This window comes from Trichoderma camerunense (assembly GCF_050948025.1).
Source record: "Trichoderma camerunense strain CBS 138272 chromosome Unknown V8C40scaffold_26, whole genome shotgun sequence".
NCBI classification, from domain to species: Eukaryota; Fungi; Ascomycota; class Sordariomycetes; order Hypocreales; family Hypocreaceae; genus Trichoderma; species Trichoderma camerunense.
In genome coordinates, this window is record NW_028145344.1 from 169,578 (window position 1) to 193,718 (window position 24,141).

Consider the following 24,141-nt stretch of genomic DNA (forward strand, 5'->3'; position numbering starts at 1 on the left):
ACCATCTCGGGACTGCAGACTGGATGGAGCTGGAGTCTAAATGCCACTAACTGCTAGCGGACGTGGTACTAGCAGTGGCTACTATCCTCTTAGTACAGGTAGGGAGCAGATTTGGTAGGCAGATACTGCTTGGCTAGTAGTCCCGTGATCCGACGCTAATACCCTGGATATGTGTCCTTGGGCCCTGGGCTAGCCTGTCAAATAAGAGGACTGGAGCGCCAACTTCGGCTCGCATCTGTCGACTTGTTGCACTATTGCCGGGTCTTTGTTAGTACATACATGCCCTCCCAACATGCTAACATGCTCGTACATGGCCAGCTGGACCTGTGCTGTACTGTACATAGTAGGTGGTAGTACTACTGCTAACCTAGCCTGACTGACCCCCCGTTCCACCACAACGTCCATCAATTCGTCGTGCTGGTTCGATATTATTTCGCTCCGTGTTCCCCATACTGTGCCGCCTTCGCCGCATAAAAAATCCAAGACAGACAAGTCCATTGAATTTGCTGTTTTGTGTTCATACTGGTACCCCCCCCTTTGGCGCTGCGACCCACGCCCAGCCCATCCCAGCCCGTCTTTGCTTAATTCAACCCGACTTGCCTCCAGCATTGGCATTCATTCAACGGAGCGGCCTGTCCTGAGAGGTACTCGTACTTTGACCGTCGAATAATAGTGACCGAAGACAACCGATGCAGTTTTTCCAGGCCAAAAACACGCGCTGGCCGCCCCGTTTTTCTCGCCTTTTGTTAGAAAATCAGAATTGCTATCCTATATTGTCGCCATCCCCAAATCGTGCCGAGCTGGCAAATCCCCCATCATTTCCCCCTCCCTCCTCTTTTTTTTTCCCTTTCTCTTTCTTGTTCCTCCATCCGCCTCTCCCCTTTTCTTTTGCCTCACCTTCACCTCCTCTCTCTCTCTCCCCAACCACAACCACGCACTTTTAATTTTTCCATCAAATCTCGCTCCCGTGCAGCGCCCGCGCCATCGCCAAAACTACATCCCTCCAGCCTGAGCCCTGCTGCACGCCATTCCAGCTGTTGCAACCGCTGCAGCCCCGCATCCTCAGTGCATCCGTCAGGCCGCCGCGCATCGCATCATCCGCTGGCCCAACTTCAACCTGTTCCGTTTGTGAGGCTATTCGCAAGTTCCCAAGGCCAGACTCCGGCTCCACTCGTCACGTTTCCACTCCGGCTTCCGGCCACTCACGTAACGTCACACTTTCTGCACCGCAGCCTCGTTGAATTGACGCGCTTTGCCGTTTGATTTCATTTGCATTTGCATTTGCATTTCATTTGCAAGGCTGTCGGTCATTTCAAACACACTCGTTGCCTTTTTTGATTGGGGGTTCTTGATCTTTATTGGTTGATATTCATCGGGTTCTTTTTTTTTTCCTTCCTTCTCCCTTTTCCATTTTAATCTTCACCTCTTCTTCTCTTTTTTTATGTTGTAATACATAATTTTCCGTCCTCTGCGAAATCACCGAGCCTCGCCCGGAATTCCCTCTCCATCTCCATATCTCGGCCACTAGACAAAAACGACAGATTGCCCTTTCGCAGCCATCCACCTTTTCCGGTTCCGTGTCTGAGAGACAGTTGCGCTGCCGCCAGGTCACATCTTGACGGCAGCCTCCCATCGCCTCCAGCTTCGCGTCAGCCCTACTATGGCTGCTGTCGGCGACGCATCGACGCGATTCGACTCCTCCGCCGGCGAACTTTCTTCTCCCCCTTCAGGCTCCCTCTCAGAACCCGGGTCGCCCTCTCACGGGGCTGGCCGCCGTCCCAACGTCGCGAAAGACGGCTCAAAACTCGACATGGAGGAAATCGTCGTCAGCGGCGACCAGAACCCGCAGTACTCGCAGCAGTATCCGTCGCAGCCACCTCCTGGCGGCTCTCCTGGAACCGCCCCGGGCTCTCGAAGCCAGGCGCAAAAGAAATACTCGTACATCGACGGTGAATGGGTGCAACTAACAGCAGCCGGCGTACCCCGCAAAAAGCCGGGACGCAAGCCCGGCTCCGTGGTCAAGCCAAAGGCTCCTGCAGACGGATCCGAAGCGCCCAAGGTTCGCAAGCCTAGAAAGTCTCGAGATGCGGAAGCGCCACCCGTCCAGCGCAAGAGAAAGCTTGCGCCTGCCTCTGATGTCGATACTGATGCGCCCAGTCCAAGGCCACTCGCCCCTGCTGCAGCACCGGGGCTTTCGTCCTCTTCTCCCTCCCTTCACCCTCAGCTTGGAGAGCCTCTGTCTTCCACGCCACAGCATCAGTTACAGCAGCTCCCTGACAGACGGTATTCGCCTAAGATGCAGAAGCGAGAAGGATATCCCAGTTCCATGCAGAGCATTTTAAATGCCGACCCACCACCAGTCACTCGATCACCGTCAAACAGCATCGCCAGCCCTACATCCATACCCGTGCGCACCAGCGGCCAGAGCTACGATCCCATCCGAGGCAACTATGATCCCGTCCGAGAAACCATAACTTCGCACTATTCTTCAGCGGCTGGGTCCCCGCGAGCCACCCTAGCGGTCCAGCCATCACACCGCTCGCCGTCCATTGCCAGCATGATTGAGCCGCAGCCGTCCACCAAGGCATCGCCCAGCCAATCCCACCAGCCATACCCGCCTGCTGTGCCTCAGTCTCGCTTGCAAACTCAAGAGGCTACCCCGCTGCCGCCTTCCCCGTCCTATGTACCCAAGACAACAGCTTCCACGCCAGCTCAAACTCCTGCTTTGAAGCCTGCGGTCCCAGAGATAAAACGTGACGCCCCCACACCTACGCCACCAGCTCCTCGACCAGTCATTGACCACGCAAACTTTACCACGATTGCAAACGGGCCGGTAAAGAAGGTGTCGCCGAAGCAAAAGCCCATCACCGGCGTCTCGACACCAAAGACGGACTATCTGGATGAGACAATAATGGAGATGGACGAGAGATCGATTCTCGACTTCGGCAGAGCCCGCCCTGGCGAAGAAAAGGAGACGCCCACTATCGTCCTCACCATCCCCATCTCAGCGGGAGAAACTAACAAATACGTCAATTTCATGCGTATGGCGGAGGATCAGTACGGCTGGGATGCCTTGCATCCCCGTCTTGCTGCCGACCGAGACCGCAAGGCCCGAATTGCTGCAGCGGCTGCGTCTTTGGAGAAGGTCGAATCCGGGCGTGAGTCTGGTGATGAAATGTCAGTCGACTTGTCCGATGCTGAAGGCAGCAATCCCGAAAACGGTGGAGTCAGTGGCGCCGATGCCCAAGCCAAGCCAAAGAAGAAGCGAAACTTCAAGGAGGACCAATACGACGTGGATGACGACTTTGTGGACGACTCTGAACTGCTCTGGGAGGCTCAAGCTGCCGCCAGCCGAGACGGCTTCTTCGTTTATTCGGGCCCCTTGGTTCCTGAGGTTGAGAAACCAGCTGCGGGGTATGTATCAATCTCATCCCAGCGTTTCCGGGGCAAACCCCTTTTATCATTTTCACTTGCTAACCCAGACACTATAGGCACGAGGAACGTCCTAAGCGCGGACGCGGTGGACGAGGCAGCCGAGGCGGCGGCCGAGGAGGCGCGACAAGAGGAGGAGCCACCACTGGGCGCGGTGGCGGTCCAGGTTCTCGGGGCGGTGCTGTCACACGGAAACCTCGTATCACGAAATCTGAAAAGGCGCAACGAGAGCGAGAAAAGGCAGAAAGAGAGAGCATGGCCAAAGCATCGTCCAACGGATACCCTCTCCAGCCCACCACCCCGTCATTATCCGTCCGCGAGCTTGGTTCTTAGAAGAAGAAACGAATGGCGAAGGATGATTGTCGACGCTCTCTCAGAAGGACGAAGTTACGGAAGTTGTGAACGTTTCAAGAAGCTATTCAACAGCTTTTCTAATTCCCAGCAGGCCTGTGCGATTAATATTAGCGACCGACGCACGATTTTATCTCGTTTACGCTTTACAGCCATGGGCTGGCTGATTGATGCTCTTTTTGTTTTCTCGCTCCCCCCTCTGGACGGCATCCTAGAAGTCCTACGAACAACTAAACGACAAGGGGATCATACGGAATCCGATTACCACTCGTCACGAACCGAGCATCTCTGTGTTAAAAGAACCTTTTTTTTCCTTCATCATTTGCGGCACGATAATCTCCTGCCTTGGCACAGACATTGTTTGATTTTCTTTTCAAAGCTTTGTTTTTCTTATTTCTTTCCATTGGCTTGTTTTTTTTCCTTTCTGTCTGGGAATTGTATCAAGGAGGGACATCTGGGCTGACGGCGGCGTTTACACGGATGATGGAAACCATGTGGGAGGAGACTGCGTGAAGGGGAGAAAGAGTATTCAACTGGGTTCAGACCTGACAGGATGGAATGCCGTTCACTTTTGGGTCATGTGCATAATGGGGCGTGAAAATAGATGGCCGTTTCTGTGTTTTTTTCTGACCGGCTTTGTTGATTTTTTTTACTACTCTACTTTCTACTGTTTTTGTTTCCTTTTTCACTTCTCTTATCATTTATGTTCTTTCATTTTCATCTTGTTCTTTTTTTCTTTCCTTTAATTATTATTGAGATGACGAAGAGACATGTATGGAAAAAAAACTAAATTTTCAAGCGCTATGCCTCCGCCCAACGAAGCTCTCCCTCCAGTAGCGTCCCAGGCAAAAAATACTCTTTTCTGTATACAGAACAGACTAAAATAGACAATTCTCTTCTTCAGTTTTTCCATCCTCCACCTCCTTATATATATGTCAAAGTGTGAATTTTGAAGAAAAGAACAAAGTTGAAAAATGATCGGTAATGAGTTAAAAAGATTATTTACGCAAGGCTAAATTCTGCAATCTCGCCCATCTCATTCTTCACCTCCTCGCCGACCTTGTACGACGCTCGCCAGCGGAGCTTGACGGAGTCGACGCGCTGGTTCCTGTTGCCGGTGTGCCAGACGTCGACTTCTTGGGTGACGCCACGGCTCTGCTTGGGGGCGAGGGAGCGGCCTGTTTGGGGTTTGAGTTGGAGTTCGTAGCCCTGAGTGAACTTTAAGTTAGCAAATTGAAGAGGGTTTTCGAATCAGGGGTTATTAGACGTTTTACCTTGGTGACGGCTAGCTGAAAGTGTAGCTCATTAATAGGTTGCGCGGTGTTGTTTGAAAAGGCAAACACGATGTTGATGGCGTTGCTAACGGCCGTGCTGCGCTTGGCCAGAAAGTCGGTTCTCAAGCCAGAGTTGCTGGCGGTTCCCCTATGCTCCCTGGGCTTGGCGGGCGCCGATTCGGCAGGCAGCGCGGACGAAAAGTTCCATTCATCGTCGTCGTTGGACACGGCCGCGGGCTGGGGCGCGGGAGGGCCGGTGGAAAAGGAGGCAAAGGCGTTGGAGACGGCTGGAGGGGGCGATTGCTGCTGTTGTTGCTGTTGCTGGAAGTTGGGCTGGGGCGTGGCGGACTGTGAGGCGGGAGGAGATGTAAAGGAGGCGAACTGGGAGAATGGAGGCGGCGTGTCGTTCTGTCCAGCTCCTCTGGCGGTGCTTCCTTGAGTGAGAGAGGATAGTAGCGCGGGCCCAGGAATATCTAATAAATCAAGTTAGCTGTCAGGGGTTCCTTTATACACACATGAGTGACATCAAGGTTGTACGGCTTACTTTGATTCGCACCAAATCCCAAGGCAATGCCACCACCCTGTCCATACGTGCTCGACTGGCCACTGATATCCAAGCCGAGAAGATCGTTCTCCAACCCGCCAGCCTGCGATGAACCTGCAACGTTGCTGCCGTTGTTCTGCGCGGCATCGCCATCAAAGTCTATAAGTGACAACTCGTTTGCCGCAGAGTTCGATCCTGATGGCTGCGACGGCAGAGGAACGCCGGCTGCGACTTTAGCAGCACCTTCGAGGTCGCCCTTCTTCATGAGCTTATAGCGCTCGACTGTACGATGTATGCTGTCATTAATCTCCAGCAGCCTGGCCACGGCCTCGTGATCGTCCGACTCCTCCTCGCACATCTTTTGAATCTTGGGCTGGGCGCTCTGCAAGGCCGCGGCGAGCTCGCTGAAAACGTCGCCATCCTGCATCTTGTCTCCGGGTTGGAACGCCGCGAGGCGCTCTTCCAGCAGTCTCGCCTTGGCCTGAATCTTACTGACGTCTTCGGCAGCCTTGGCCCGGTAGTCTGTCTTGGATCTAGTATCGTAGCCGGCCATGACCTTCATCAGGCGGTTGGCTTCCTGGAGGTCCTCGGGCGTGCCCCGGCGGATAAGCTCCTGCAGCTTGGCTGATTGCGCTTCTCGCTCTTCTTCCTCCATTTCCTCGGCCGATTTCAGATTCTGTCAACCAGATGAATTATTAGCATCTTGTTCATGCATCATACATCATACCAGCGCAATTGAACTAAAGGCGCATCTGCCGAAGAGGGGACCAAAACTTACATCGCTGGGGTTCAAAACAGCAGCATCTTCCCTCCGCACCTCGGGAAACATGTAGCCCTTGTAGCTGAGCAGGCGGTGCATGTCCCGGATGAAGCCCAAGTCATCCTTGTAGCGGCTCGTCTCGCATATCGTCATGCGCCACTCCTCCACCAGCTCAAGAATCTTGGCCTGGACGCGGGTCGGGCGGATTGGGGGGCGTTCCGGGAATCTCCGCACCAGCTCGTTGAGGAACTCCTTGGTGCTGATCTGCAGGTGGAAAGGGTAGCCGCAGTTCTTGACGCAGATGTCGAGCAGGCTGAGAGCAAGCAGGGCGACATTGGGGTTGCGGTGGTTGACGAAGCCGACAATGGCAGTGGCAGCCTCGCGAGGGGCGGTGCCCTTTTTGCTGTTGATCAGGTCCGAGATCTCGAGATTGAGCGCCAGGTTGGGCTCGTAGTTTTCGGGGCTGCAGGCTCCCTGGATGAAGCGCAAGAGCTGAGATGGCGCGCGGCCGACATCTCCCCAGCGGTCGCGGGCCGCCGCGCGAGCAGAGGCAGCTTCCATCTGGTATGGTTGGTTGTGTATGTTCGAGGTGCTCGTTTGTTCGTCACTCCGTCTGTCTGTCTGCTCGCCAGTGTATTTGCGCTGGTCCGAAGCTCGAGCTCGCAGTTGTAGGAGTAGAGAGGTAGCTATCGTCTATCTCCTCTTCCTAGAATGCTAGATACACACACGCTGTGAATGAATGAATCCTCAAGCTGCGAGCGCCGACTCGGTTCGGTCAAGCTGGATCTCGGTCAGAAGTGGCCAAACGACGACGTGGCCGCAGCTGCACAATGGCCGTACCTCGAATGCTGCCTAATCGCAGCTCCTTCAACGCCGCAGTGGTAACGCTGGTTCGTCGACTTGTAGAGCCATTCGCCTCCGCTCTGGCGATGTGGTCACTGTTGCTGGACTGAGTACGAAGCTGTCTATTCTAGGTTGGCTGGCGATTGGCTGCCTCTACTGAGTCGATGGAGTTGGGTCATGGTTTATGCACTTATCCGGGGGTTTGGATATTCGCAGCGGGGGGCTCTTAAGCACCGGCAGCCCGGTGAGAACGGCGGGTACTTTGCGAGGGGCGTCTTACAGGGCGTCAATTCAAGTATAATATGAGTGATTTCTTCTATTTAAAAGCTATATTTTGCTATAACTACTCACAATAGAACTGTACTTATGAATTGAATTGTCACGTAGACTTTAATCAGTATCATTGTTTGCTCTGTACAGCACCATGTAGAAGCTTCAAAAGAGGTACCTCATCTGGATATGCCTCTTCCGGCAATGGAGGGGTACCTGGAGCTGTTATAGAGACCCCCTGGACCTTAATCACCCCGATAAGAAAAAAAATCCTCCTTACATCATCAACCCACCAACAATTTGTGTTTCAACCGTCATCTTCAAGTCGAGACTTGCCATTTCTTGTTACACAAGACGAACCTCATATCCACATCAAATCAACACAAATCATGGTACGACACAAGAAAGACTTCGCCGGCAGAGGCAAGAAATTCGGCGGCGGTCGTGGCGGCGGTGCTCCTCGCCAACCCCGCCATCGAGACGACGAAGATGCCGAGTCCTCAGCAGGCCGCCCTCTCTTCAAGGCTGCCTGCTGGGATCTGGGCCACTGCGATCCCAAGCGATGCTCCGGGAAGAAACTCATGAAGCTAGGCATGATGCGCGAGCTGCACCTCGGCCAGCGCCACGGCGGCGTCATCATCACTCCCAATGGCAAAAAGGTCATTTCGCCCGCCGACAGAGAGCTCATGGACCAGTTTGGAGCGGCGGTCGTCGAGTGCTCGTGGGCCCGGACCAAGGAGGTGCAGTGGAATAAGGTGGGCGGCAAGTGTGAGAGGTTGCTGCCGTATCTCGTTGCCGCCAATACGGTCAACTATGGCAAGCCTTGGAGGTTGAATTGCGTCGAGGCATTGGCCGCTGCGTTTGCTATTTGTGGTCACCTGGACTGGGCAGAGCAGATTCTAGCGCCTTTTTCATATGGACCGTCGTTTCTGGAGATTAACTCGAGCTTGTTAAAGAGGTATGCAGCTTGTGCGGACGAGGCCGAAGTTAAGAAGACGGAGGAAGAGTGGATGGAGCGATTGGAGCAGGAGTATGCCGAGAGCAGAGAGGAGGGCAATGACATCTGGACCAGTGGAAACACCAACAGGAGGGCACCAATAGATTCAGACGACGATGAGGAAGAAGAGGATGATGATGAAGACAATTCAGACGAAGACGAAAATTCCGAAGAGGAGGGAAGCATAGACGGCATATACCTAGGCAAACGGCCACCCAAACAAAAAGATCAGGCTAAAGAGGACGAAGATGAAGAAGACGAAGACAAAGACCCATACGCCCTGTCAGACGACAGCGACGATGACGCTGCAATGGAAGAAATCCGCCGCAAAGTGCTCGCCTCAAAAACATTCACCAACCCTAATCCCAACGTCGATGAGAAGCAGAAGCCCTCGACAATACCCCGTCCACAGCAGCGCTTCAAGGCCGATCTGGACATTGAGCCAGATTCTGACAACGACAATGGCGGCGATAGTAGTGAAGATGGGGAGGGCAGTGGTGATGACGACGACGAGTTTGACAACATTATTGCTGCGACGCCGGTGACGGATAGGATAGGGCTGGAGAAGCTGAAGAAGGAGAGGGCGAGGGCGGCGATTACGACGAGGACGTTTTCATCGAATGTTGTTTCTGCGCCTGGTAGATGGTAGTGATTTGTACATGATATAAATTGAATGACACGATTGATGCAATATGCGAATGCCCTCTATAGTGAAATCTCGTCATTCTATGATTTGTTTTCTCCTCCCTTGCTAACAACCAATTCATGAGAAGAATGGAATGCCTTTTTCCGTACGTTGCAGCTATACTCGTACACGTCCATCCATATCGTACATATTTTACATGTCTATATGTTAATGCCGCCTCTTTTTGTTTTCTCAATGCATGTACACATTACAAGCTCCGCCTCTCCTTAATCTCTTCATACGTCTGAATCTGGTCATCTGGCTGGAAATCCTCAAAGTCTTCCAAACCAATACCGCATTCAGTTCCCTTGCCCATTTCCTGGACATCCTTCTTCACATGCTTCAGAGTGTCTATCTTGCCTGTTTATAAGTTAGCACTCAACTGCTCATCTATATCTCACAATTAGGAAAGCCATGTTGTACATACCGTCGTAGACTACCTCGCCTCGGCGAAGGACCTTTACGCGAGACGACTTCTTGATGGAGCCGTTTCGGACTCTGCATCCGGCAATGTTTCTAAACACACGCTTCTTGACGTTGATGGGGAAGACCTGCAGGACGTCGGCCTCGCCGTTGACACGGAACGAGATATTCATGGGCAAGATGTCAGACAACGCCGCCTTGACATCGTCAACGACGTGGTAGATGACCTTGTGGTCGAGAATCTTGACCTTGGCCTCTTCGGCTCGCTGCTTGATATGCGGAGGGATGTTGATGTTGAAGTTGACAATGATGCTGTTAGACGTCGCCGCATGGTCAATGTCGTACTCGGTGATCTGTCCAGCAGATGATCGCAGGATCTTAGGCTGCACCTCGTGGCTGCCCAGCTCCAGGATGGTTCCGCAAACTGCCTCCACGGATCCAACAACATCCGCCTTGACTGTGAAGTTTTGAGTCAGGATTCCAGTCTCAGCTGATTCTGTAGCGGTGTTTGAAGCGCCGTCGGCATCTGCTGCTGCTGCGTCTGCCGCGGCCTTTTCTCGCTGTCGCTGTTCCTGCTCTGCGAGTTGGATGGAGCTTTGCTCGCGCTCAGCCATTTCTAAGCGGTACTCGACTGCCGTCTTCGCCTTTCCTTCGTCTGGAGATTGGATAATCTGCTCTCCAGCAGTGGGTAACTCTCGCCAGCCCAGAACCTCGACAGGCGTTCCGGGAGGAGCAGAGTCCAGCTCGAGACCAGCTTCGTTGCGCAGCACACGGATCTTTGCCCAGGTCTTGCCGGCAACAATCAGGTCGCCTGGGCGGAGGGTTCCTCTCTTGACCAAGATGGTCGCAGCTTTGCCCTGGGGCTTGATGCTAGACTCTAGAACCCATCCTTCAGCCATGCCATCATCTTCGGCTCGAACATCCAGGATTTCGGAGAGTGTGACGATATTCTCCTCCAGGTCTTCCATGCCCAGACCTGTTTTCCCGCTGACGCAGACAACTTGCACATCGCCACCGTAGTCTTCGATTTCGACTCCATGGCGAGAAAGATCCGCTTTTACTTGGTCAATCCGAGCATCTTCCTTGTCAACCTTTGTAATAGCGACGATGATGGGCACCTTGGCACTCGTAGCATGCTTCAAGGCTTCAAGCGTCTGGGGCATGACACTGTCATCGGCAGCAACAACGAGCACCACAATGTCTGTCACGTTTGCTCCCCGCTGACGCATCGACAAAAACGCAGCATGGCCAGGAGTGTCGAGGAATGTGATGGACTTGCCCGACGACATTTTCACAACAAACGCACCAATGTGCTGAGTAATGCCGCCGTGCTCCTGTGCGGCGACGGAGGACTTCCGAAGCCAGTCCAACAAAGTAGTCTTGCCGTGATCGACATGGCCCATTATCGTGACCACGGGGGGGCGAGACGGCAAGACTGAGACATCTGCCGGTGGAGGACGAGTTCGGAGATCTCGAAGGGATCCGGTATCAACAGTAGGCTCGAAGCCATATTCCATTGCAATGAGAGCCGCAGTTTCACCAGTGAAGATTGTGTCGCTAGTGATATTTTCGAAGCCCATCTCCTCCATGTCCTGCAGAAAAGGGGTAACGTTCTGCTTCAGAGCTCTGGACAAATTTGATGCGCTGATATATTCTGGGAGAAATATCGGGACGGTCTGTGGCTCTTCCACGACTTTCTGCCTCTTTGCCTCTTTTTCCGCCTTGCGACGCTGCTTCTGCTCCCAGCGGTGCACGGCTTCATCATCCCAGTCTTCGTCTTCATAGGCTTGTGACACTCTTTGTGACTTCTTTCCCTTTTTAGATCGAGGTTTCCCAGGCTCTTGCTGCTCCTCCACTTCAAATCTAGACTTCCGTCTTTGTTTCTGAAGTTGAGCATCGTCCTCAGTTTTGGGTGGAGATGTAAATGTTTCCCCTAGGGAGTCTCGTTTGTCTTGAGCACCTTGTGTTTTCTTCCTCCTATCCACAGGTTGATTTTCATTCTTGTTTTTAGCTTTTTCCCTAAATCCTGTGGCTCTAGTTTCCAGTTCTCCCCAGAAGTCTTGAGTGGCCGGTTCCTGGGCTGCGGACGGCTGGGTAGTTGAAGCCTTGGGTTCGTGGCCATGCGCATGCGGTCTCGCTCCAAGCTTTACCTTCGCCTTGAGCTTCCGGGATTTGGTAATTTCGTTCCACACACCGGATTGGTTTCCACGAGGGTCTACTCCATGTGTGTGGGGGGGTACGTCGGCCTTGCGGTTGCTGAAAGAACCCCATCCAGTTGTTTTGAGACTGCCATTTGTTGACCGTGTTGTCTGTTCTCCAGTGGGCTTCCCTGGGCGAGCGAAGGTGTCACTAGGTATTGATAGCCTCGACGGCTTCTTTACAGCTTCACTGCCCTCAGACTGCGGAGAAGACCAGGACTCTGGCGTTGGCGGAGCGCGCGGCTCTCGGTTGGTTTTGAAGACATCGGCTAGGACTGATCTCGACTTGGTCGCTTGTGGAGTGTTCCTGCGTTGGTTTCCCGCACTCTTTTTAGGCTCGTTGCTTTTGGGCTCGTTCTTTTTGTCTGTCTGCACACTCTCTGTCGCCGCTGATTGCCGCCGGGCCAGTCGCTCGTGCGGCAGCAGTCCATCTGCCGCAGTCGTAGCCCCAGATGCCGTGTCTGCTTTTGCAAATGTACCCCAACCACCCGCTCTAGTATTCGAGAATGCGCCTGGGAATCCTCCCATCTTGGGAGGCCCCTCATTGTTTGCAGAGTTGTTGAGACATGCCGTCCGAGACAGCGATCGGGCCTGGCAAGAGAAGACGCCGCTGCGATCGGTAGCAAGCTCTCGCAGCGCACTTAAAGGTCTCGATGATGTGGAGGAGTTGGACAGCAATCGTGCATGCTGCGATCCGGCATTAACAGCCAGCTTCTGTCGACAAAACGTGCACACAAACGGATTGCTGCGATCCTGGATTGTATGATGTCAGTTATCGCACCAGCAAGACAGAGCTCAATTGGGCGGCAAAAGTGCAAACCTTCCACGCGCGAGCTCTCAACATTGCAGCAAGGGATGGCGATGAAGCTCACGCAAAGCTCCTGTCGACATTGGGTAGAAGAGATGTGTATGAATGGAGATGCTGCTTGAGGATTGCTGGGTCTTTGGTCGAAAGGTTAGCTCTTGTTCTGGGCTTAGCGGGATATATCTTTTTTTTTTTTTCCTATGTAGAGCTCGATGATGGAAGTACATGGAGGGGCATCTCGGGATAAGATTGTCCGCAAGTTGTGTAATTTACTGCAACAACTTCTTCTTTATTTTCTTATTGATTATCTACATCAAGTTGCTCTTTCCTCTTGATTTCTCATCTTCATTTCTATACCAAGTATATACATTACCCGTAGATCAATCTGTTCCTCTACACGTCTCTTCCCCTGCTGATGGTCTCGGGTAGCAGTTCGTTAGTACCTGAGATCTACCGTGTCGCTAACTCAAAACGGGCTACTAAATCGATAAGAAGCCTGGCCACGAAGCTCATCTTTACAACAAGAGCAAGGCACACGACCTCACATATTTCGAATACATGTAAGACATTGTCTTTGTAATTGAACCCTGCAAGAAGAGCCTTTCAAAGAACTCATATAATTATTTCTCATAACTAATTTTCTTCATTTTCCTTCATAGGCTTTGTGGCGATTTCGCTGTGGATACAGCTTACAAGGCGGTCGGACCTGAGTTTTGCTGGGGCCAAAGATACCACATTCCCCTGAAGCTCACTTACTAAAAACACCTACACGGACGGCTGCGGATCGCCAATTCAACACCGTGATTCTCTCAAGAATCAGGCACAAGCCGGCCAGCGTCCACCATGGCCCCCTCCAAGAGAAGTGGGAAACAAAAGGCATCTGCCGCATCCAATTCCTCCGGCACCAATGGCAGCTTGGACCCCCCAGCGCCGTTCAAGCGGCCTCCGGAGGTGCTGGAGCCCTTCATCCAGGAGCTCTCGCAGAAGCACATCTACATCACGCACATTGACGCCAAACCCGCCGCCTTCAAGCGCAAGATGTTCCTTGTGCCCGTCACTCTGAACGTGAGCGTCGCCATTCTTTTCGTCTGGCGCATGTACTCCATCCTACCCTGGTACTGGAAACTCTTCATGTCGGGCTTTGGCCATCCCAATGAGATGACGTTTCCTTTTCACGAGGCGTCTTGGTCGGAGCTTTCCTGGGAAGTTTGGAAGCGCGGCATCGTCATGTTCATCGACTTTGTGCTGTTCGTCTTCGTCTGGCCGTGGCCTGTCGAGTTTACGCTCGGCACCGCACATGGAAACCCGACGCGGTGGCGATGGAACGTGGGTTTTCGGGATAAGGAGATTTACGTTCGCCGCAGCCGTGACTGGGACAAGATGCTGCGCGACATCTTCAAGGATGCCGACTCGAAGAAGATTTTGCTTGCCTATACCCAGCAAGCGACGTCGCCCATGCTGCAGGAGCAGAAGACTGGCTATCTCCTCATGAACGAGAAGTGGGATCTGGACTGGAACGCCATGGTCTTGGCCCACAGACTTGTCGACAAGAAAGAGGTCGCCCTCGAGGCGTTTAGAAATGTCATTCTGGTGTATCACCAGGACTACGGTTGGATCTGCCACGATCTTAAGCTGGCCATATCAGCCGAGGAGGACGAAAAGAGGAGGCAAGTTTTCGCCTTTCGGGATGCCCTTACAGCTATGGGTAAAGAGAACCTGTTTTTCCGGTGGATCGAGATTGTACAGTTTGAATCAACTCAGCCAGGGGGGTTCGGCCCGGAGAAGCAAGAAGCAGCGGCCAAGCAGATTCGAGAGCTCTTTGAAGCTGAAAACATCAACTTTGATGAACTATGGAAGGAGACGGTTGGCACAAAGGCGTGAAGAGATGATTGATCTCATGGGCACTGGAAAATTGGTGGTACGAAGCAGGAACACAGGGCACTCATTGGATTTGGGATTAGATATAGGGGCGGAATTAGCAGATGCAAGCAACTGCTTATCTAACTGGCTACTGTAGCTATGGTGCGTTTCACTGTCTACAATTTCTGCAGCGTGCTATTCATTACACAGGTGGACCGTGAGAACACACACACACTCACACAAAAGAATATCACTTCAAGCACTTTGCGCCTATAGAGATGCCGTGAATCATAATACTGAAGCATGCAGCTGTTGGGCATGCCTGATTTCATCGTTCATCAGGAGAAAAAAAGAAGAAAAAAGACAAAAAGGGCAGCGCCTGACGGGAATCGAACCCCGACCACGAGGAGACCGTGCAGGTTTCGGCAGCCTTGGACAACCGATACCTGATCGCAAAGTACCTTTGGACACGGCGCCTGTGGTTGAATGGCTTGGAGATATCTCGAGGCCGCAACCACATGCACCATCGCATACCGACGCAGGAAGACAAAACACACAGACGCCATCAAGGCAAAAAGAATTGTGAAAAGGAATAAAAAAAAACTTATACGCCCAACGATCCATCTTGGTGTTCAGCGTAGATCCTATTGCGCGCCCCGGTTTCCCATGGGTATTTCTTTGCGGGTACCAACAGCTCGAACGTGCGACGGGTGGGGTCTACGCGTCGGCCATCCAGGGCTGCGGGCCGTGTCTGAGAGTTCCTGACCTGGCGGTGGCTTTCGTCGTAAGGAGCCGTGCGACCTGGGAAGTCCCCTCCCAAGTCACATCGCGCTGCCTTGCCGACCAAGCCATTACCAAGTGGGCCGCTCGCTGTTGAAGGGCATTGAACAATTCTGGTATATAAGGGTACGGTAGCCGCCAGCTGGTCAGCAGTCCAGTACTGCAGGGTCCTGGTGCAGCAATTGCAGCGTCCCCTGAGCTGCAAGGGAAGGGATGGCACAGCACTGAAGCCATGGACATGAGGCAGTCAATATTAGAGACCGAGATGCTGCTGGATGGTGCATAGGAGAAGGCTTGATGCTACCCTCGATCCATGTATGAGGTGGTTTTCTGTGAAGATTGAGGTTAATATACGTATAGGTCCAGGGGAAAGCATCCGCCATTGCAGAATAAGAGGTGTCTACCAACCAGTTATGCAAGCACACTCGCGTGTAAGATGCTTGTAAGCGCTGTTGTCCGTTCAAGCCTGTATGCTCATGAGGAGACTGCCATGTTGCAAACGCAATAACATATAGATCAATGGCTCATGAAGCCCGGTGTAACATCCCTTGAATCACAAAACAAGCTTGGGACCTATATGGTGATCCTGGCCTGGTTTTTGGAGCATATCATCTCGATTGGAGACAGATATGGGATACGAACCCCTCGCCCGCGCACTCGTTTATTGTCCGCATCATGAGGCTCTTTGGAGGATGAAAAGAAGCAGATTGTAAAATCCAGTCTGCCGTTCATGAGAAAACGGTAGCAAGTTGCCTCATGATGTGTTTCATAGGCCTAGATATCACCAGATATCAAGTCAATGGCCTAGTTTTGTGTTGAGTAACAATTCCCCGACGTTGAGAGTGGAGAAGCGTGTCTTTACGTGGCCTTTGCTGTTGGCTACCGAATGGGGCAGTTTCCGGCTTGCCTCCTTCCCAGGCCGAGCAAAGCCCGGCACGTGCACAGTATCGATCTCTGGCAAATCATCACGCAAGATGTCAATAGAGTATCAACAGAATATTGAAGACCTATTCAGTATTAGATCCCTGGAACCTCAATTGCGCGAATTGTATCGATTGATTGGTAATCTGGTTCAGTGCTAATAATAGAAGGCTTCTCCCGTCCTCTTTGTCTCTCTTTTGGTTCTCAACTCGGCCTCAATTCGTATAGACGTTAGCTCCAAAACTGCGCCTTAGTTGCAACCTTGACAGTCAGTAATATTCCGCCAGTAGTCCCTGTGTCTGAGACATATGCAGAACGGCACAGCCTTCAACCTCCCCGTCAACCACTTCGTATCAAGCCTCATCGCCACATTTGTTTCATGGTTCAATCAATTTTGCCGGATTACATCCAATCGCAGACTCAAAGTCCTGCATTAAGCTTATCGTATTTACACGTACTCTCTACTAGGTACCTTATCACGCTGCACAGAGTCCAGGTACGGATGCCAAGTGCTGCGAGTACACGCGGCTGGCCCATTTTTGCGCCAGGGCTCAATTCAATCCCACTCCAAACCCCCCAAGCCCGCCGAAAGCTCCCCCTAGCGCCGGTGTCGTCAGTGCGGCACAGCTCCGTAGCCGTCTCATCAGTTGATGTTTTCAGGGCCCGTTAGCGCTGTAGTCGCCGCAACTAGGCACTTGGCTGGTCGCTCTGTTGCGCTGGAAATTTCCCGCCATTGGCATCAATCAATCAAATCCTTGCTACGGCACAGAGCCTCAGGCCTGGACGAATCATTGACGCGGCCCACCACCAACCAGGGACCTCATCTCTCCTAGACGCCTGTGGACCTTTCGCAGATTTGCCAGACCATACAACTCTTGTGCGTGACAGCGCTGTCCAACATCGGCCTGGGGTCCCTCTGCTGCATTGGCCGTTTCTTTTCATTGTTTAAAAGCCCCTCGCCCGCCGCCTCGCTCGCCGATTCTCACCGACTCGTGTCTGGTCTGGGGCTGGGCTCCTTTGACGATTCGACGACGCTCGCCAGAATCGGCGCATCCTCCCTAATCGACACCTCTTCCCAATCACCCTACCAAGCCGTCAGCATGTCCTCATCAGGCTTGACGCGACGCCGTGGAGCTGGCGGTGTTGCTGGCACCGAGGGCGAGAGCAGCAACGGCGTCTCGAGGACCAATTCGACCCGCGACGCTCGAGACAACGGCCCCGAGACGAGCTACGAGAGCGGCGAAAACGGCCACAAGATTGCCTTTGACCCCCGAGACATTAGCGAGTCGGCCGAGCGGAGCAAGCAGCCCAAGCTGACCATGATGGAGGAGGTGCTGCTGCTTGGTCTCAAGGACAAACAGGTGCGTGTGTGTGCCTGCTTGCGTGGCGGCGCCCAATTGCTGACCGAAGCCTTGTGATTAGGGGTATCTGTCGTTCTGGAACGACAACATTTCGTACGCGCTCCGAGGATGCATCGTGCTGGAGCTTGCCTTCCGCGGGCGCATCAGCATGGAAAAGGATCCGGCACGGCGACGGTTCCCCCTGGCAGACCGAAACATTGAAGTGATAGACGATACCCTTACCGGCGAGGTGCTGCTCGACGAGGCTCTCAAGATGATGAAGCAGAGCGAAAAGATGAGCGTCAGCTCCTGGATTGATTTGATGAGCGGTAATGCTACCCCCTGCCTTGTCCCCGCACCCTAATCTGTGTAGCCCGCGACATTGCCACGGCCTTGTGTGTTGTGTGAATACATGTACCTGAACCAATGCATTGGCTAATGCTCCGAAAACCAGGCGAGACTTGGAACTTGATGAAGATAGGATACCAGCTCAAGCAGGTCCGCGAACGATTAGCCAAGGGCCTGGTTGACAAGGGCATCCTACGGACGGAGAAGCGTAACTTCCTTCTCTTCGACATGGCCACCCACCCCGTTGCCGACGGCGGAGCCAAGGAGGAGATTCGCCGCCGCGTGCGCAACGTCCTGACCCAGCGCACCGTCGTCCTCAACGGCAGCCAGTTCCTGCCCGAGAACCTCGAGTTCCGCTACCTGCGCACCGTGTCCATGGTGTGTGCCGCATACGCCGCCAATGTCCTGGAGAATGCGCTGTCCACGCTGGGCCACGAGGCCAGGGAGCGGGCGTTTGCGCAGACGGACGAGCTGCTGGCGGATTACAGCCAGTACCCCTTTGGCAAGAAGGCTACGGGCAATGGCATCGGAGCCAACCTACCGCAGGTCATAGCCGAGGTGAGATGCGCCGTTTATGGCAGATTATGCGCAAGAGGACATAGTGCTAATATGATGTTGCAATGTAGGAGGTGAACAAGGCCAAGGATAAGGAGCTGCAACTCGAAATCGTGGCAGCCTGCCTGAGCGTCTTTACTAGACTCGACTCGCTTCTATAAACCCCGACCGGCTCTGGACGAACCGACCACTATACCACTTCCTAATTCGATTGTAATGATGACAGAAAACAAAAAGGCCAAATCGATTCCCCTTCCTTTTACGGATACATCTTCTCCAGCAAAAAATATCTCACCACAAGACCCCCCTTTCTTCCAAACCCCCCTCTTCCATGCTCATCTAAAAACAGTACCTAAAAAAATATCGGAAAATCTTTGCCTTCTTTGTCACTTTATCTTGGGAAAAGGGGGATGTGGGAAATAGGGGCGGGAGGGTTTACTTTTTCTTCTTATTTTTTTCAACTGCTGTCGGGAGGTTAACGGCTGAAATGAAATACGACCACACACAAAGAAAGGACGAAAGGTGGTTGTGAAAGGGTATATGAGAAGGGAAAGGGAACAAAAGGGAAGTCAATGGTTGGAGAGAGGAAAATATGAGAGAGTGAGAGTGAGAGAGATCAAGAAGCGAGTCCTTTGCCTTGCCTAGATGGGAAGTCCTTTTTTTTACTAATTTTATTCGCCTTCTTTTCTTGTTTTTACTTGTTTCTGAAACGTTTGCTGCTCTACCACGTTCCGAAGGGGAGAGGACAAGGGGGGGAGAGAAGTTGTTGGAAGATGGGAAACTTGGAGAATGAGATGTGTGTGCTGTATGTATGCTTTGCGTATGATTTTTTGTAATGCTGATTTTGGGGAGAAACGCAATCTGTATGGCGTCAATTCCAACCTCCTTTTTCTGCCCACATCATATTTCATATTTCTTCTTTCTTTCACGGGGGAAAACAAAACAATATGTAGCATTTTTTGTACACGATCAGAGAGACCCTTTTTTTTCTTCATTTGTTTTTGCAATGTAGTATTAAACCTCGTCAGCCATCGTGAGTGAAATACCTAGAACACTTTTGCCGCCCTTAAAAACGGCCATACATAACCACAAATGACCCGTAAAGCCTCCCTCCTCCCCTCCTATACGGTCAACATTTGAAATGATGCCATGCCCTGCGCCTCCGACGCTTAGTTCGCCCTATGTAGATGAAAAAAAAAAAAGTACAAGCAAAAGAGAAGAAGAAAAGCAAAGTAAACGGAAACAAGAACAACCAGAGAACTGCCATGCAGGCTCATGAGATGGAGGCCATGAAATAGGTACAAAGCTTTTCCTTTATCGAACAACACGACAGGCCCGAACAAAAGGGGGCTACATGCGAACGTCGTCTCTTTACTTGCGCTTCCCGCCAACTCCAAAGCTTCCTTCGAAGCCGGGTCGTCCACCCTTCTTCTTCGTGGCGCCGCCCTTCTTCTTCTTGCCCGACCGACGCAGCAGCTTGTCCTCGCGTCGCTGCTTGATGTTCTCTTCGCGCTTCTTTTGTTTCGCGTGCTGAGCCTGGGCGACACCGGTGGCTCTCTCCTTCCATGCCTTTTCGCTCTTCTTCTTGGCCACCTCCTTGCGCTTGACGGCTTTCTTGAGTAGGGCCTCGTCGTCGTGGATTTTCTCGCCCTCGGCACGGCGGCGGGCATTCAACCAGGTCTCCTTCTCCTCAATATCCTGGCGTTTCTCTTCACCGAGTTCTTCTATGCGCTTCTTCTCGTGCTGTACCTTGAGAAGCGCCGTCTTGGGATCTGAGGGGCCCTTCTTCTTACCCCTGTTGAGGAAATAGCCAAGGTCATGCGACATTTGCGAGCCATCTCCAAATGCCACACGTCCAAAGCTGAAGCCCCCTGAAGCGTCGTCGAGGCTAATGTTGGGGCTCATAACACCGGGCGAGTTGGACGCCAGTGCCTCTTCGCGCTTCCTCTTCTCCTCCTCCTTCGCCAGTGTTCTTAGCTCTTTCTTGTGCGCTTTGCGCTGTGCCTCCTTTGCCCTTCTCGCCTCGATGAGTTCTTGTCTCGTGCGAATGGGCTTGCCATTCGTTCCGTCGGCTTTTCTGGCTGCACGGAGAGCCTCAATCTTGGCAGCAAGACGGGCTCTCAGAGCGGTGGTATCTGCAGGAATCTTGATGTGCTTGGGCTTTTCTGATGAGGCAACTGAGGAGACGGATGTGGTTGTGCTGGCAAGCTCTCCTGATGCAGGCTGGCCATTAGAAGTTTCGGTTGAGTCAAAGGTTGGAGAGTGTGGTTCGGAGTCGGGCGCTGATACAGCGCTGCCGTCATCTTCTCTCTGCAGGCCAGAGAAGTCTAGAGATGGGTCAAGACCGTCCACCTGATCCTGCATGATTTCATCGGCTTTGTCATTTTGGTTGACATCAGCTTCTTGTGATTTTGAGGGGGTTGGCTCTGGTTTTGAGGGAGTGGCGGCATCCTTTCCCGCCTTCTTGTTCTTCTGCTTCTTTGACGCAGGCGTGCTAGCAGTCTCGGCAGCAATCTTGGGTACTGGGGTTTTGGCTGGAGTCTTGGCCGGAGTTGCTGCTTCTCCTGACTCTTGCTTTGTCTTCTTCTCGGCCTTCTTCTCAGCCTTCTTTTCTCGCTTTGCAGCTAGCTTTGCTTCCTTTTTTGATAGCTTTGGCGTGTCCTTGGAATCTTGTGCTTCACCTTCACCTTCACCGTCACTCTCAGCATCCGCGTCACCGTTGGCATTGGGCTTTTTCTGAGGAGTCTCTGGGTTCTTCTTCTTCAGACCCTCGAGGGGCTTCTCAGCCTCGACACCATTGACGGGCTCATAGTCTTCCTCCTCAGGCTCATTCTCATCTTGCTCCATCTGCCGCAGCTTCCGCTTGTTTTTGGCTCGCTCTTCCATGACTTCTTTGGCGTTGCGGTTCAGGGCGCTATCGGGATCCAGCTTGGCTCGCCGGGCGGCTGCTGCCTCCTGCTTCGTCTGCTTCTCCTTTTTCCATTGATCCTATATGTCCACCAGCGTCAGCCCCAGTGCCTCAATAGCCTCATGCATGTTATGACTGTGGATAAAATCCAGATAGCCGCCCGATTGAGAGGGTTGGGTCGCCAAGGTCAAGGGTCAAATCGGTAAACGTACGCTTGTGTCTTCGCCATAGTACATCTTGGCTGGAATCAGACTCAGCAGGCCATCGAACGCCTTGGCATGATCGCGCAGGCGATCCTAACCAGCGATGTCAGCTAATGGTCCCTACAGCTCGTTTCCCAGCCCCTTCCAGGCATTTTCGCCTGGCGGGGCTGGACAAAGGACTTCGAAACGAACCTGCAGTGATGAATCCGCCATCCTAGCTTCAGTATCGCGAAAAGGCAGTATATATACAGACAAAGAAGAAATCAACAAGGGCGGAAGCGCCTATAATCCGATATCTGCCGACGGCGCTGAAGGATCCGCGGCCAATGATGTAGGAATTGCAAGGTGATAGCTGGCGGTTTGGCGTGAGGTGATGCTTTTTTTTTCTGCCACTGGCCTTGCTGGGGAATTTTCCTGAATTTTTTTTGGGGTGTCCAATTTTTTTTCCACCTTTCTGCCGTACCGCGAACTTTCGCTGTGGGGTAGCCTCTTAGTGCCTGGACCGATGCAAACGCGCCTGCGCCAGAAAAATTGACAGCCAGGCCATTGGATTGCTGGAAAGCCTTGATAATACTCAAAATAATATTAAAGCTGCTGATTAAATGAAGAACCACGGAATCAGTGGATGTAAAATAAAGGGAAAATGGTAATTCTTGGCTACTTGATTCTACATACTACGTCTAACTCATCGTATAAGCTGCCAAGTACTACAAAGTAGAACGAGCAAGGGTCACGAGAGCATCGCCTGTCATGGTTACAGACTGGTTGTTGGAAATGGCTGAACCCAATTCAGCAATTGTATGTTTAGTAGCTCTAAGTACTCTGTGATAAGTCCAGTTACACAATATTTCAAGTTTTTTGAACGATATATTGATTCTAGTTTCCAGTCTACTCCGCAGAAGTCCAATCTGAAAAGGACTTCATTTCTTCTTGCTAGTCTTCTTGCTTGGGGCAGCAGCAAGAGCTCGCAGCTTGGCCTCTCTGGCTTCAATTTCAGCTTTCCGCTCCTTCTCTCGCTCCTCTTTCTCTTCCTGCTCGGCCTACATGAGATAGAATAGTCAGCATTCCGATATTACACAAGGAAGATGAAAAAGGAATCCAATAGTGGGCCTTACCCTTCTTCTAGCAGCATCAGCCTCACGCTGTGCACGGATGACCTTGAGACGGGCAATATCCGCCTTGGCCTCGTCCGTCTTGCCCTCAGCATGCAGCTTCATATATCTCTCCTTCGCGGCAGCTGCCTCAGCGGCTTCCCTCTCGCGTCGACTGGCGGGCAGCTTCTTGACACCCTCGGTGATCGCTTCGACATCTGCGGGCGCTTTGGTCGCCTGCTTGCGGGCAGATGAGGAGTGGTTCGGGTTGGCGGGCAGTTCCGCGTCGCTTTCCTCGTCGTCTGAAGAAGGCAGATCGCCGACTTCGACTATGCGGTTCTTCTGCTTGGCTATGGCGGCCTCTTTTCGAGCCTTCTTTTGGGCTTTTCGGTCCTCGCGGTTGGCCTCGCCGCTGGCTGTAGCTGGGGCCTGGCCGGCCTCCTCTTCCTCTTCGGATTCCTCCTCAGATTCTTCTTCAGAGTCTTCCTCGTCCTCGTTGCGCTGGGCGTCCTCGCCCCACATGCTCACCGCATTGCCTTCGGAGTCGAGAGGTTGGAGATTGCGCGAGAAGTGCTTGCCACCTATTATCGTGCAGTTCGGGTTAGCATGTGAAAACGCCATGGATTGCGTTGCGCTGTTGATCAACAATTCCTATGGACGGCTGGATTTACCTCCTCTGGTGAATTTTCTGAACTTGCCACCACGGCCGCGCGAGCTTGCTCCAGGAGCACCAGGCATCTTGAAATCGAGATGAAAATAGGAAGGGAGGGAGGGTGTGTGCGCGTGAGAGCGAGAGTAGATGTTGCTATTCCGCAAATAGCTTCGGTACAACTTCCGGCTTTGCGATGCTATGCGACTGCGCAAGACTTAGATAGGAAAATAGAAAATCCCGATAGTATTAAATCCAGAAAATTCAACCCACAGTCAAAAAGTTACGGCCAGACTTTCTGAGTCGCCAGTTGAGTGGCAGCGAGGCGGGGTAGCGGGGTACTTGGAGGTACTTGGAGGGTACAGCTCAGCCTTGCTCGCTGAGTTCCTCGTGATATGCTGCGAGCCTTCAAAAGTTCTGCTGTTTTAATGCAGGATCCCCTATCTGAGTTGTCATAGCAGGTGCTACTGTATGACTCATTACCCCTTTTCTCTAGTCATGAGCGTCATCACCGCAGTAAGCTGGTGCTCTTCTGTTCGACTTCCAGGGTCCATTTGTAGCGTGGCGTTGTAACGCCAAGGTACTGTGTCATTCCGGCATTGAAAATGGCTGATAGGCGATTGGCCAACTGAATTCTTTCAAGCATCGCCCTGGAACTACGCTCTTCATTATGCTATAAACCACTTGTATGAGGCCAACCGGATATCAGTTACGCATGGTATTGTTTATTTGGTAGCAGGGTCCCTCGTGTACTTGATTCGTATCCATGATTTACTCTACAAATAATATGCATAGATGGGGTGCTTAAACTTGGTGAGTCACAGCAATATGATGAAAATGACTTGGTTCGAAATGAAGCCGGGAGTGGCATGTGGTGCCGGCAATCTCCAAGTACAAAGTACTA

The 24,141-nt window shown here is 52.4% G+C and overlaps 8 protein-coding genes across 8 annotated transcripts; 4 read left to right on the forward strand and 4 right to left on the reverse strand.

Moving 5' to 3' along the window:
- Positions 1 to 1,302: 1,302 nt before the first annotated feature.
- V8C40DRAFT_126989 (uncharacterized protein) lies at positions 1,303 to 3,792 on the forward strand. The gene is made up of 2 exons (XM_083211018.1): positions 1,303 to 3,414; positions 3,492 to 3,792. The coding sequence occupies exons 1-2, from the start codon at positions 1,661 to 1,663 to the stop codon at positions 3,763 to 3,765; spliced, it is 2,028 nt and encodes a 675-aa protein (XP_083067766.1). The 5' UTR covers positions 1,303 to 1,660; the 3' UTR covers positions 3,766 to 3,792.
- Positions 3,793 to 4,634: 842 nt separating this feature from the next.
- V8C40DRAFT_126971 (VHS domain-containing protein) lies at positions 4,635 to 7,121 on the reverse strand. Its single transcript, XM_083211017.1, has 4 exons — positions 6,380 to 7,121; positions 5,602 to 6,277; positions 5,058 to 5,530; positions 4,635 to 4,992 (listed from the first exon to the last, which is right to left on the reverse strand). Exons 1-4 carry the CDS (start codon positions 6,920 to 6,922, stop codon positions 4,786 to 4,788), a joined length of 1,899 nt encoding a protein of 632 aa, XP_083067767.1. The 5' UTR covers positions 6,923 to 7,121; the 3' UTR covers positions 4,635 to 4,785.
- Positions 7,122 to 7,756: 635 nt separating this feature from the next.
- Positions 7,757 to 9,158, forward strand: V8C40DRAFT_257902 (ribosome biogenesis protein TSR3). The gene has a single exon (XM_083218597.1). The coding sequence runs from the start codon at positions 7,864 to 7,866 to the stop codon at positions 9,118 to 9,120; it is 1,257 nt and encodes a 418-aa protein (XP_083067768.1). The 5' UTR covers positions 7,757 to 7,863; the 3' UTR covers positions 9,121 to 9,158.
- V8C40DRAFT_257903 (translation initiation factor 2) lies at positions 9,135 to 12,714 on the reverse strand. Its single transcript, XM_083218598.1, has 3 exons — positions 12,598 to 12,714; positions 9,584 to 12,530; positions 9,135 to 9,516 (listed from the first exon to the last, which is right to left on the reverse strand). Exons 1-3 carry the CDS (start codon positions 12,619 to 12,621, stop codon positions 9,365 to 9,367), a joined length of 3,123 nt encoding a protein of 1,040 aa, XP_083067769.1. The 5' UTR covers positions 12,622 to 12,714; the 3' UTR covers positions 9,135 to 9,364.
- Positions 12,715 to 13,112: 398 nt separating this feature from the next.
- V8C40DRAFT_127035 (uncharacterized protein) lies at positions 13,113 to 14,596 on the forward strand. The gene has a single exon (XM_083211019.1). The coding sequence runs from the start codon at positions 13,426 to 13,428 to the stop codon at positions 14,461 to 14,463; it is 1,038 nt and encodes a 345-aa protein (XP_083067770.1). The 5' UTR covers positions 13,113 to 13,425; the 3' UTR covers positions 14,464 to 14,596.
- A 2,432-nt stretch (positions 14,597 to 17,028) lies between these two features.
- Positions 17,029 to 18,802, forward strand: V8C40DRAFT_127059 (Golgi phosphoprotein 3-domain-containing protein). Its single transcript, XM_083211020.1, has 4 exons — positions 17,029 to 17,504; positions 17,566 to 17,812; positions 17,938 to 18,389; positions 18,458 to 18,802. The coding sequence occupies exons 1-4, from the start codon at positions 17,244 to 17,246 to the stop codon at positions 18,545 to 18,547; spliced, it is 1,050 nt and encodes a 349-aa protein (XP_083067771.1). The 5' UTR covers positions 17,029 to 17,243; the 3' UTR covers positions 18,548 to 18,802.
- A 432-nt stretch (positions 18,803 to 19,234) lies between these two features.
- V8C40DRAFT_257913 (surfeit locus protein 6-domain-containing protein) lies at positions 19,235 to 21,894 on the reverse strand. Its single transcript, XM_083218599.1, has 3 exons — positions 21,690 to 21,894; positions 21,507 to 21,590; positions 19,235 to 21,374 (listed from the first exon to the last, which is right to left on the reverse strand). The coding sequence occupies exons 1-3, from the start codon at positions 21,708 to 21,710 to the stop codon at positions 19,758 to 19,760; spliced, it is 1,722 nt and encodes a 573-aa protein (XP_083067772.1). The 5' UTR covers positions 21,711 to 21,894; the 3' UTR covers positions 19,235 to 19,757.
- A 281-nt stretch (positions 21,895 to 22,175) lies between these two features.
- Positions 22,176 to 23,326, reverse strand: V8C40DRAFT_257916 (casein kinase substrate phosphoprotein PP28-domain-containing protein; the record flags this gene model as incomplete). Its single annotated transcript, XM_083218600.1, has 3 exons — positions 22,176 to 22,537; positions 22,613 to 23,169; positions 23,260 to 23,326. The coding sequence occupies 3 exons, from the start codon at positions 23,324 to 23,326 to the stop codon at positions 22,418 to 22,420; spliced, it is 744 nt and encodes a 247-aa protein (XP_083067773.1). The 3' UTR covers positions 22,176 to 22,417.
- Positions 23,327 to 24,141: the final 815 nt, after the last annotated feature.